Below are 13839 nucleotides of genomic sequence, written 5' to 3' on the forward strand. Positions count from 1 at the left end.
TCTGCCCCTCTGTGTTGACCCAGTCTCATGACCCCCTTCCATCCCTCCCGCCGCCCTTTTCTTCCTCTCCCCCCCTTAAGTTAATGTTTTCCAGTGTACATAGTGCCATTTGTTTTGTGAATATACTTTTCTTCATAGATGTATAAGCCTCTTCTAATCTGTATAAAGTTGACCGTAGTGCCTTTCGCCTAGTGCGCACTCACGATGTCATTGTTATTAATCTCTCTGGTGGCCCCCTCCCTGCCACTGGTTCTTCCCTTCCTGCCTTGTTTCCTTCCTGCTTTCTCCCTCCTCCTCTTTCCAGCTGCTTCCCCCTTTCCCCCTGCCCTGGTTTTATGTATTTTCCACCTTTCTGTTACATTGTAAACCGGCATGATGTATCCTTGAATGTCGGTATATTTAAAAGCTTATAAATAAATAAAATGATCTGACCATGTTTTCCTGACATTTGAGCTCAATTTTAGGAGTAAGAGGGGAGGGGAAGGTTCATGTTCTGGGTAGGGCAGGACAAGAGGTATGGTGTCCTTAAGCTGGAAAAATTTAGGAGTGAATGAGATAAGATTCAGGTCACTCTCCAAAATGGGTCTTCACTTGACTTTGTAAATTCAGTCATAATGCTGCTAACAAGTATGCTTCAGACTATTACGAAAATGGTTAGACATTTGATTCATCCCTGAGTCCCATGGTTTGATAGGGACCTGATAAAAAGAAAACACCTGATGAGTCAAGTTGAATGAAAGTGGCATAGGTCATTGAATGATCAGGTAAGGAAGTCTTAATTCAAGTTAGAACTTACTAAAGAATTCAGTTTGTGAGATGGAGAAGGGATTATTTTAAGTCCCACAAACAAAACATCTTAAACGAGCCTTTGGAGTTATTTACGGTTGTGAGGAATTTGCTTGACCCTCTGAGAACGGGTAGTATCATTTCTAGACTTGACCCCCCAGGCCTTCTCTGATTATTGTGTTAGGAAACTCCAGAAGTTAGTACAGCCCTGTCCTAAGCAGAGGGTGGGTGAGTCTGTCATACAGGATGAGGTTGCCCATGGTATTTGGACAAATTTTCAGTGGGTATCTAGAATTGTGGTTGGCCAATATATGTCTCCATTGAAGACATCTGGCTGTGCATTAGATATGTGCCTGTTTGTATTTTACATTTACATTTATTGAAATTTGTTAATCACCTAACTCAAAAAAGGTCTAGGCAATGAACATAATAAAACATACATCATTATTACAAGGAAACTAAACTAAAAACAATATAAATACAGAATAAAACATTACATAATAATGCTTTCTGGAATGCTTTATGGGTTTAAAGATAGTTATAACACCCTCTTCCCACTCCTCAGCCACCCTCTAGAGACCCCCTTACCACCTGACCTGAGTCCAATCCCCGGAACTTACCCCAGCCACATTTTGGAAAATGGTACCTACTGGGATGGATGCGAGGTTGCACCCGTCCCCGCTGCAGGATCAAGCATAAGGTAAAGGGGTCTCTGGAGGGGGGCCAGGGGTGGGGAGAAGGGGTGGGGCTATGCTATCAGGGAGCAGGGGGAGTGGGAGGAGGGGCTGTGGCAATTGGGAGGTCAGGGAGGGCTAAGGCTATTGAGTCAGGGGGAGGGAGAAGGGGGTATGGCTAACAGGGGGAGGAGGCTAAAGCTATTGGGGAGACTGGAACAGGGGCTGTGGCAATAAGGGGGTCATGGCGAGGTGGGCTATGTATATGGGGGGAGAGGGCTGTGGCATTTAGGAGGCTATTGGGGAGTTGGGGGCCATCTCGACCTGTGGTCCTGGGTTGAAACTGGGGTCAGCAATGATCCCTGCTCAACCTTCCCATTTGGCTACATTTGTTTTTTTTTGGCAGCAAGCAGCCCTTTAAAATGATGGTGGTCTTGTGAGGTTTGGGACACCCCCCCCCCCCCCCACGATAGTGGAACCCCTCCTGAGAGAACACATCTTGTTTTAATGAATCTAGGCCTTAATTCCTTAATTATTCCAGTAAACTGCTACATTCATTCCATAATGCACTTGGATTTCACTATTCATTAAAAATTACTAGTGATACTCATTTGTTTAAATTGGAAACATACTGAAAAAAGCTTTACCCAAAAATAACAAAAACATTTTGGATATTTTTGGTTCATCTGAAAAAAAAGAATGATATCATTTTGGCACCCGTCATGGGATTTGATGTTGTTTTTAAATAGAAGAGGTGAGGCAAGAGTGACTGGAGATTGGCAAACCAAGGAAGACCTCCAACCCTGGCTGATTCTGAGGAAGAGAAGGGGAGGTCGGGGGTGGGTGTGGGGGATTTACGGGAAGTCCTGGCTCCCTGTGGCTCACTCCACCTGGGACCTGGCATATTGGCAGAGAATTGAGGGTGTTGGAGGGACCACAAGAGGCTCTGGGATGAAAAAGTAGGGGACCAGGGAAGTCCGGTAGCTTTCATTTGTTTTATTTATTTTTTTAAATATTTATTTCAGTTCAGCAAAAAAAACCAAACCAATAAAAATATTAAAAGAAACCAAAAAATGACCCTCCCCCAAAGCAAAAATCCTTGTGGTCTAAAAATAGCATAATTCTGGAAGAGTTATATACACAGAGTGAAGCACATATAATAGCAGTGAGACTCTCTCACAGATTGCTTTTTAAATCATTAATAATTTGACTTTTTCAACTCCTATAACTGAAGTTGTTTAGGATTTTTTCATTTACTCTTATTTATAGGGCATACTAAATTATTCTATTAAGTGTTAATGGTTTGGTTGTCTCTGTTTCCTGTGCCAAATAATTCTTTCTATGTAGGTGCTTATAAAGTAGGCCAGAAATTCTCCTCTAAGACAAGTAGTGTGATTGGTCTTTCATAATATATTGAATCTCTGGACAATGCTAGCAGATTTTATTGAATAAAAGTGCTTTTTAATTGCATTTAAATGACATTTTTATAACTTTATAAAATGTTCTCAAATCTTTCATTATTTGTAGTCTTTTTGTTGGCTTGCTTATTTAAGAACATAAGAACATGTCATACTGGGTCAGACCAAGGGTCCATCAAGCCCAGCATCCTGTCTCCAACAGTGGCCAATCCAGGCCATAAGCTGGCAAGTACCCAAAAACTAAGTCTATTCTATGCTACAGTTGCTAATAATAGCAGTGGCTATTTTCTAAGCCAACTTAATTAATAGCAGGTAATGGATTTCTCCTCCAAGAACTTATCCAATCCTTTTTTAAACACAGCTACACTAACTGCACTAACCACATCCTCTGGCAACAAATTCCAGAGTTTAATTGTGTGTTGGGTGAAAAAGAACTTTCTCCGATTAGTTTTAAATGTGCCACATGCTAACTTCATGGAGTGCCCACTAGTATTTCTATTATCTGAAAGAGTAAATAACTGATTCACATTAACCCGTTCTAGACCTCTCATGATTTTAAACATCTCTATCATATCCCCCCTCAGCCGTCTCGTCTCCAAGCTGAAAAGTCCTAACCTCTTTAGTCTTTCCTCATAGGGGAGCTGTTCCATTCCCTTTGGGCCGGATTTTAATACTTATCCCCGCGGCCTACATTTGTGTGCGCTACCCAGCGCACACAAATGTAGCCCAATTTTATAAAATGCATGTGCAGCCGTGTGCATGTTATAAAATCCAGGGTCGGCGAGCGCAAGGGGGTGCACATTAGTGCACCTTGCATGCGCCAAGCCCTTGGGGAGCCCCGATGGCTTTCCCCGTTCCCTCTGAGGCCGCTCCGAAATCGGAGCGGCCTCGGAGGGAACTTTCCTTCGGTCCCCCCCACCTTTCCCTACCTGTCCCGCCCCCCAGCCCGAAAAAAAAATACCCCATACCTTTATCCCAAAAATTACGCCTGCCAAGTGCTGGCGCGCGATCCCCAGGCCCAGCAGCTGAAGAGAGGCCTCTGGCCACGCCCCTGGATTGCCCTTCCCCATGACGCCCCGCCCCGGACTGCCCATTTTTTCAAGCCCCGGAACTATTGCGCATCCCGGGGCGTTACACACGTCGCTGGTCCTTTTGAGAATAGGTCCGGCGAGCGTAAACTCACCTGGATTTACGCGCGTAGGCTTTTAAAATCTGCCCCTTTATCATTTTGGTCACCCTTCTCTGTACCTTCTCCATTGCAACTATATCTTTTTTGAGATGCGGCGACCAGAATTGTACACAGTATTCAAGGTGTGGTCTCACCATGGAGCGGTACAGAGGCATTATGATATTTTCCGTTTTATTTACCATTCCTTTCTAATAATTCCAAACATTCTGTTTGCTTTTTTGACTGCCACAGCACACTGAGCTGACAATTTCAATGCATTATCCACTATGACACCTAGATCTCTTTCTTGGTTGGTAGCTCCTAATATGGACCCTATCATCGTGTAACTGTAGCATGGGTTATTTTTCCCTATATGCATCACCTTGCACTTATCCACATTAAATTTCATCTGCCATTTTGATGCCCAATTTTCCAGTCTCAGAAGGTCTTCCTGTAATTTATCACAATCTGCTTGTGATTTAAGTACTCTGAACAATTTGGTATCATCTGCAAATTAGATTTCCTCACTTGTAGTATTTCTTTCCAGATCATTTATAAATGATCACTCCACTGGCCACTTCCTTCCGTTGAGAAAATTGTCCATTTAATCCTACTCTCTGTTTCCTGTCTTTTAGCCAGTTTGTAATCCACGAAAGGACATCGCTATAGCACCATTTTGCAAATATGTTGCAAAAAATAATTTCTAAAAGATTTTTCCTGAAGGCAAAAAATCAAAGGGCCAGATTTTATAACATGTGCACGGCGTATATTTGTTCGCACAACCCGGCAGGCATAACTAGCATGCACCGGCTCTCCATCCTCCAGCCCGGTGGCTGTTCCAGAGGCCTCGGTTCCGCCCCGGGCCAGCACCCCGCCCACGGTGTGGTAAAGGCAATGAGGAGGAGCTTATGAAGCCTAGAATGATGCTTACTCTGGGCTTCTGCTGGTGGTGGAGGTATCCCATGGGAGCACCAAGAGGAAAGGATCACCTTGCTGGTGGCTGAAAGGAATCAGTAAGTTCTGCTTTGGAAATGTTTTAAAAGTATTGGGGAGAAGTAAACTATTGGGGTATATTATTTTCTGTGTTTGTGCCTTAAATAGTAAGTAAGGCAGATAATAAACAGAAGTTACTGTGTTTGTATTTCCCAACCCTCCCACCCTCCCAACCTTTTAACTTCACGAATTCCCACACCTTATTGAGAGTTTGATCATTCCCTTAGGCCACTACCAGATATATAGTGAATACACTAATACATTTAAAGGACCCTAATTAGACACATTGCTACTCCCATAGCAACCTAAACCTTAACTAGGAACTGAACAAATTTGAGATGAAGGCAGCAGTCCAGCAGCAAGAGGGGGGTCTCCCAGTCTTTTGCATCGAGTGTCACATATATGATTTTTTACCCGCCAGTGAGAAGTTATACATTTAGGGATGTGCAGAGCAAATGTTTATGTTCATAAGTCGAAAGGGGGGGTCAATTTCGGTCAATATGGACATATGGAGAATTCCATAAGTTGAGTCTATGTCCATACGTGCAAATAAAAATTTAAACCCCTGACCCCCCCAAGCTGGCCAAAAGTTCCTTTTGGGTGCAACGAGGGTCCCGGAGCAATCGCACGGGGAATCACGTGACGCCGCGTCACTCCGACGTGACGCCGACGTCACGTGCTCCTCGCAAAGGAGTTCAGAAATGGCGTACTGACTCCCTGCTGTACCACCAGGGAGTTTTGGTAAGTCTTGGGGGGGGGGGATTAAGGAGGGTGAGGGGTTTAAATTTTTATTTAGAAACAACAATCGCGATTTCCAACTTATTCAACATAGCTATGTTGAATAAGTTGGAAATCCGATCGTTTTCGCCTCATCACTTTTTTAAGTTAAAAAAAATAATAAGTTGCGTTTTACATTTAAGTTCAAAACGAATGCACACCCCTATATACATTTGCACCCAATGCAAAGAGCTCCTGTCCCTCAGAGAACGAGTCCGATCTCTGGAGGAGATGAGGCAGACAGAGAGGTATATAGATGAGACCTTCAGGGACATAGTAGCCAAGTCTCAACTTCAGACTGGCAGCCTTGGTACTGCCTTGAAAGAAGGTCTCAGGATCAGAGAGCATCAACCTGGTGCAGCAGGAAAGGATCCTGTAGCAAGGACCTGCTCTCCATGTGGTGCATTGTCCTCTCACACCGAGGATGTGTTTCCCAGGGCTACTGCCCAGGAGGGAAGGGTTAAGTCGGCCGTCATAGTTGCTGATTCAATTATTAGGAATGTAGACAGCTGTGTGGCTGGTGGGTATGAGGATCACCTGGTACCATGCCTACCTGGTGCGAAGGTGACGGATCTCACACATCACCTAGATAGGATTTTAGACAGTGCTGGAGAGGAGCCGGCTGTTGTGGTACATGTGGGTCCCAACGACATAGGAAAATGTGGGAGGGAGATTTTGGAAGCCAAATTTTGGCTCTTAGGTAGAAAGCTGAAATCCAGAACCTCGAAGGCAGCATTCTCTGAAATGCTTCCTGTTCCACATGCAGGTCCCCAGAGGCAGGCAGAGCTCCGGAGTCTCAATGAGTGGATGAGACGATGGTGCAAGGAAGAGGGATTCAGTTTTGTAAGGAACTGGGGAACCTTTTGGGGAACTAAGGTACTTTCCAAAGGGATGGGCTCCACTTTAAACAGGGTGGAACCAGGCTGCTGGTGCTAACCTTTAAAAAGGAGATAGAGCAGCTGTTAAACTAGAACAAAGGGGAAAGCAGACAGTTGCTCAGCAGCGCATGGTTTGGAGGGAGGTATCTTCATAGGATATCAATGAAGCATTAGAGTTAGGGCATCCCACAGTGAGGTTCCTATAATAAGAAAAGTAGTCCAAGTACCTGTAATTAAAAACTCACTTGAGCTAAAAGATTCCAAATTATCCCTATCAATTAAAAAGCAGAATGAAAATACAAACAAAAAACTCACTTTGAAATGTTAGTATGCTAATGCCAGAGGTCTAAGAAGTAACATGGGAGAATTAGAATATATAGCAGTGAATAATGACATAGATATAATTGGCATCTCAGATACATGGTGGAAGGAGAATAACCAATGGGACAGTGCTATACTGGGGTACAAATTATATCGCAAAGACAGAGAGGAGCATTTGGGAGGCGGGGTAGTGATTTATGTCCGGGATGGCAATTAGAGTCCAACAGGATAAAGATCCTGCATGAGACTAAATGCACAATCAAATCTTTATGGATAGAAATCCCTTGTATGTTGGGGAAGAGTATAGTGATAGGAGTATACTACCATCCACCTGGCCAAGATGGTGAGACAGGTAGTGAAATGTTAAGAGAAATGAGGTAAACTAACCAAATTGGTAGTGCAGTAATAATGGGAGATTTCAGTTCCCCAATATTGACTGGGTAAATGTAACATCAAGACATGCTAGAGAGAAAAAGTTCCTGGATGGAATATATGACAGTTTTATGGAGCAATTGGTTCAGGAAACGATGAGAAAGGGAACAATTTTAGATCTAATTCTCAGTGGAGCACAGGATTTGGTGAGAGAGGTAACAGTGGTGGGGCCACTTGGCAATAGTAATCATAATATAATCAAATTTGAATTAATGACTGGAAGGGGGACAGTAAGCAAATCCATGGCTCTAGTGCAAAACTTTCAAAAGGGAAACTTTGTTAAAATGAGAAAAATAGAAAAAAACAGAAAAGTGCAGCTACAAAGGTAAAAGGTGTGCAAGAGGCATGGGCATTGTTAAAAAATATCATCCTAGAAGCACAGTCCAGTTGAATTCCACACATTAAGAAAGGTTGAAGTAAGGTAAAACGATTACTAGCATGGTTACTAGCATGGTTAAAAGATGAGGTGAAAGAGGCTATTTTAGCCAAAATTATCTTCTTTCAAAAATTGGAATAAGGATCCAACAAAAGAAAATAGGATAAAAAATAAATGTTGGCAAGTTAAGGGGAGGATTTTAAAAGGGTTACACACGCCGAGCCTTTTTTGCATAGGCTCGGCGACCCGCGCAAGCCCCGGGACATGCGTATGTCCTGGGGCTTGAAAAAAGGGGAGGCGTGGGGGTGGTCCAGGGTGGGGCAGGGACATGGCTAGAGGCCTCCGAAGGCCTTCTGGGCCAGGGGATCGTGCGCCAGCACTTAGCCAGCGCACGCAACCTACGCCTGCCCAGAGGCAGGTGCAACTCAAATAATAAAGGTTAGGGGGTTTTTAGGTAGGCTGGGGGGGGGGGGGGGTGGGTTAGGTAGGGGAAGGGAAGAGAAGGTGAGGGGAGGCAGAAGGATTTCAGAGTGGCCTCAGATGGAAAGCCATCGGGGCTCCCCTAGGGCTCGGTGCGCGCAAGGTGCACAAGTGTGTACCCCCTTGCGTGCGCCGACCCCGGATTTTATAACATGTGCGCGGCTGCACGTGCATGTTATAAACTCAGGAGCAGGTCTTAAAATCTGGCACATAATGTAAGACATTGATAAGATAGGCTAAGAGAGAATTTGAAAAGAAGTTGGCTGTAGAGGCAAAAACTCACACTAAAATCTTTTAAAAATATATACGAAGCAGAAAGCCTGCGAGGGAGTCAGTTGCGCCATTAGATGATCAAGGGTTTAAAGGGGCACTTAGAGAAGACAAGGCTATCACAGAAAGATTAAACAATTTCTTTGCTTTGGTGTTTACTGAAGAGGATGTTGGAGAGATACCCATTCCGGAGAAGGTTTTCCTGGGTAATGATTCAGATGGACTGAACCAAATCACGGTGAACCTAGAAAATGTGGTAGGCCTGATTGACAAACTGAAGAGTAGTAAATCACCTGGACCGGATGGTATACACCCCAGGGTTCTGAAGGAACTAAAAAAATGAAATTTCAGATCTATTAGTTAAAAGTTTGTAACTATCATTAAAATCATCCATTGTACCTGAAGACTGGCGGGTGGCTAATGAAACCCAAATATTTAAACAGGGCTCCAGGGATGATCCGGGAAATTACAGATCAGTTAGCCTGACTTCACTGCCAGGAAAAATTGTGGAAAGTGTTCTAAAGAGCAAAATCACAGAACATATAGAAAGACATGGTTTAATGGAACAAAGTCAGCATGGTTTACCCATGATAAGCCTTGCCTCACAAATCTGCTTCACTTTTTTGAAGAGGTTAATAAACATGTAGATAAAGCTGATCCAATAGATGTAATGTATTTGGATTTTCAGAAGACATTTGAAAAAGTACCTCATGAGAGGCTTCTAAGAAAAGTAAAAAGTCATGGGATAGGTGGCGATGTCCTTTCGTGGATTATAAACTGGTTAAAAGAGAGGAAACAGAGAGTAGGATTAAAAGAAAATTTTCTCAGTGGAGGAGGGTGGGCAGTGGAGTGCCTCAGGGATCTGTACTTGGACCGGTGCTTTTCAATATATTTATAAATGATCTGGAAAGAAGTACGATGAGTGAGGTAATCAAATTTGCAGATGATACAAAATTATTCAGAGTAGTTAAATCACAAGCAGATTGTGATGAATTGCAGGATGACCTTGTGAGACTGGAAAATTGAGCATCCAAATGGCAGATGAAATTTAATGTGGATAAGTGCAAGGTGATGCATATAGGGAAAAATAACCCTTGCTGTAGTTAAATGTTAGGTTCCATATTAGGAGCTACCGCCCAGGAAAGAGATCTAGGCGTCATAGTGGATAATACATTAAAATTGTCAGCTCAGTGTGCTGTGGCAGTCAAAAAAGCAAACAAAATGTTAGGAAATATTAGGAAGGGAATGGTCAATAAAACGGAAAATGTCATAATGCCTCTGTATCGCTCCATGGTGAGACCACACCTTGAATACTGTGTACAGTTCTGGTCTCCACATCTCAAAAAAGATATAGTTGCAATGGAGAAGGTACAGAGAAGGGTGAACAAAATGATATAGGGGATGGAACAGCTCCCCTGTGAGGAAAGACTAAAGAGGTTAGGTTGTTCAGCTTGGAGAAGAGACGGCTGAGGGGGGATATGATAGAGATGTTTAAAATCATAAGAGGTCTAGAATGGATAAAGGTGAATTGGTTATTTACTCTTTCGGATAATAGAAGGACCAGGGGTCAATCCATGAAGTTAGCATGTAGCACATTTAAAACTAATCGGACAAAATTCCTTTTCACTCAATGCACAATTAAACTCTGGAATTTGTTGCCAGGGGATGTGGTTAGTGCAGTTAGTGTAGTTGGGTTTAAAAAAGGTTTGGATAAGTTCTTGGAGGAGAAGTCCATTACTTACTATTAATCAAGTTGACTTAAAAAATAGCCACTGCTATTTCTAGCATCAGTAGCATGGGATATACTTAGTTTTTGGAAACTTGCCAGATATTTGTAGCCTGGATTGGCCACTGTTGGAAACAGGAAGTTGGGCTTGATGAACCTTTGGTCTGACCAGGTATGGCATGTTCTTATTGCAGGATACAAGAAGGTAGGATGAGACTTTGTAGTAGGCAAAAGCCTAACAGTTTTCCTTTAAAGCTGAGAAAAGAAAAAGATCTTTACAATTTTTAAAAGGTTTTAAAAACCCTGTTTTAGAAAGGCATTTCACCAGTAATCCATTATAAATATTTTTGTTTTATCTGTTGTATATCATATTTTTCATGTCTGTATATTCTAAGTCAGGTTGCTTTATTATGCTTTTTATGATTCTGTTTGATGTATTTCACACTGAATGACTTTGCTCTGGAAGTTAGCCGAATATAAGATTTTAAATAAATACATAAACATCTCCAGAAGATTTACCCCATCCAGAGAGGAAACTTCTGCCCAGCTTTATTTTTTATTTTAACATATTTTAGTTTTCCTAATGAGATACCACTGAGGTTTGGGATTTCTGGGTTTCTTTTTCTCTTTCTGTCCAGAGCCTCTGCAATATCCTTGGATCTCTCTCCTCATCCTTGAATTTTAATCAGTAAGAATTTGTATTAACAGTCTGACAACCACAAACCAGAAAATCCTTCAAATTAGGCATATTTAAGTAGTAGGTATATTTAACTTGAGTCTTTAAATTGTCCAGAATAGCATGTTACTACTATTTCTAAAACAACTGAAGAGTAATAGAATTGTTAAGCTTACTCTATAAAAGGAGGAGAAGAAAAAACTATATTTAAATTTGACCAAAGCTGAGTGAGCAGACAGCATAGTTGTTTGAACATTGATATATTTTTTGGAAGCTGGAGGCCTTCATGCTTTACAGCCCTCCAAGCTGACTGTCTTTCTCTCCCTTTATATATACATAAATACATGAGTACATACATACAGAGAGAGAGCATCATACTGTATCAGGATATCTTCATGCTTACATTAAAGAATACTAAATGATGCATGAGAAGCAGAGCAACTGGAGTTAAAAGAGCAAACCTGAAGAGACCTAGATTTTTTGTGCAGGCAGGGTAACAATTGTTTTCCTCTCCACAGCTCCCTCCAGCTTTGCATGACAATTTAAAAAGAAGAGTTATTGAAAGATTCAAGAAGTCCCTTTTTTGTCTACAGAGCAATCCTTGCAACCTGAAATCAGAAATGAAAAAGGTACATTTTTATATAGCAAAAAAAAAAAAGTTATGTATTAAATTAACTTAATTCTAATTAAATTTTGTGGCTCCAGCATGAATTAAAATGCATCAGTTGTTTTGCTAATACATATTTATGACATTTTGTTTTACAAGTAATACATTCTTGACACAATAAAAGACATAAATGAAAAATAAATACGTTCATGTTTTAACATTTGTTTGGAGATAGGTCACTAAAGGCTTTATCTGGCTAGATTTTGTAGTTAGCTGGAAAAAAGCCAAGATTTCAATATATCCCCATATTGAGCAGATATATTTTGTGTGAGTAATTTATTGTGCGTACAAAATTTATTTGGATAAAAAGAGATGGAATTGGTGTTCTGGGCATAGGGCTATTCAGTGCAGATATTGGGGCAGATACAATACATTGCGCTTAACCATGATTGGGTGCGGGTTTTGGACGTGCGTCCACAACCCTTTATTCTATAAGGGGATTAGCGCGTCCAAAACACACGTCCCAACACCCGTGAAGCTAATAGCGCTCATCACATGCAAATGTTTGTTGATGTGGCTATTAGCTATTCCCCCACTGATTAAAAAAAATATATATGCACCCGACGCACACATTTGTACCCTCAGAAATTAATGCCTGCCTAGAGCAAGCATTAATTTCTGAGCAGCCCAAAATGTGTACAGACAATACTGCTTTTCTTTTCTGTACTTCCTCCAACTTAATATTGTGGCGATATTGTTGGAAGAACCAAAAGGACCAGAATATTAAAAAATAAAAAGTATGCCTGCGGTCAGGTTAGGAAAAGGGGCACTCAATTAACAAGTTCCCATTTTTCTAACCCATGGCTATGCACAGGTTAGGAAAATCTTTGCTCATAAAACTGAGTGTCCGGTTTCCTAACCCGCTGACAGCCACCTCTCCTGGGTGCCCGCTTCCAAGGAGGTGCTAGGAGTGCACATTTGCCCCCAATGCACTTAGGGGTAGATTTTCAGAGCCCTGCTCGCCTAAATCCGCCCAAAACCGGGCGGATTTAGGCGAGCAGGGCCCTGCGCGCCGGGAAGCCTATTTTACATAGGCCTCCCGGCGCGCGCAGAGCCCCGGGACTCGCGTAAGTCCCGGGGTTCTCGGAGGGGGGCGTGTCGGGGGCGTGTCGGGGGGGCGGGCCCGGTCGTCGCGGCGTTCCGGGGGCGTGTCGGCAGCGTTTTGGGGGCGGGTACGGGGCGTGGCTACGGCCCGGGGGCGTGGCCGCGCCCTCCGTACCCGCCCCCAGGTCGCGGCCCGGCGCGCAGCAGGCCCGCTGGCGCGCGGGGATTTACGTCTCCCTCCGGGAGGCGTAAATCCCCCGACAAAGGTAAGGGGGGGGTGTAGACAGGGCCGGGCGGGTGGGTTAGGTAGGGGAAGGGAGGGGAAGGTGAGGGGAGGGCAAAGGAAAGTTCCCTCCAAGGCCGCTCCGATTTCGGAGCGGCCTTGGAGGGAACGGGGGGAGGTAGCGCGGCTCGGCGCGCGCAGGCTATACAAAATCGATAGCCTTGCGCGCGCCGATCCAGGATTTTAGTGGATACGCGCGGCTCCGCGCGTATCTACTAAAATCCAGCGTACTTTTGTTTGCGCCTGGAGCGCAAACAAAAGTAGGCTGTTCGCGCTCGTCTGAAAATCTACCCCTTAGTGCGAGCCCTCATTTAAATATTTGATCACGCTCCCAGAAGAGGTGGCTGGGCACGCATTAGGAAAGCGGACGCTCAACACTGAGTGTCCGTTTTCTGCACATATTTATTGCAACGGCCCCATTGAAGGCTGTCCAGCTAAGGTAATGTGCCTAAGTCTTGTCAGAAAAATGTGTTTTCCAAAGTTATTCATGTTAAAGTTTGAGCGCAACTTTATCCACTTATATTTGACAGTAAAATAATCCAGATAAGTCTTATTGAATATCCAGATAAAGCTACATGTATAACTTTACCTGTGATTTACCTGTTTCACTTACCCACTCGCTAGCTCTCTGAATACTTACCTCAGAAAGTACAATTGTATTAATTTAAGAATATATCATCAGTAAAGACCTAATAATTATTAATATGTCTTTTTATTGAGTTTGAGTAGTTTGAAATGTGTCTAGTAGCAAGTTCTTCAATATGCAATGTACCAAACGGAAAGATTTTGTGCTGATTCACTAATGTGCAATAAGGGGTAGATTTTACAAATTTGCGCACACATGAATTTTTGTTCGCGCACCAGGCGCAA

The 13839-nt window shown here is 43.0% G+C and overlaps 1 protein-coding gene across 1 annotated transcript in view; it reads left to right on the plus strand.

Moving 5' to 3' along the window:
• Positions 1 to 13839, plus strand: part of NEK10 (NIMA related kinase 10) — a 587606-nt gene that overhangs the window by 530007 nt on the left and 43760 nt on the right. The window contains exon 33 of the mRNA XM_029587074.1: positions 11494 to 11604. Coding sequence (XP_029442934.1) covers positions 11494 to 11604 — 111 coding nt within the window. The remainder of the gene's footprint in view (positions 1 to 11493; positions 11605 to 13839) is intronic.

The sequence above is a fragment of the Rhinatrema bivittatum genome, chromosome 2 (genome assembly GCF_901001135.1).
Source record: "Rhinatrema bivittatum chromosome 2, aRhiBiv1.1, whole genome shotgun sequence".
Taxonomy (NCBI): Eukaryota; Metazoa; Chordata; class Amphibia; order Gymnophiona; family Rhinatrematidae; genus Rhinatrema; species Rhinatrema bivittatum.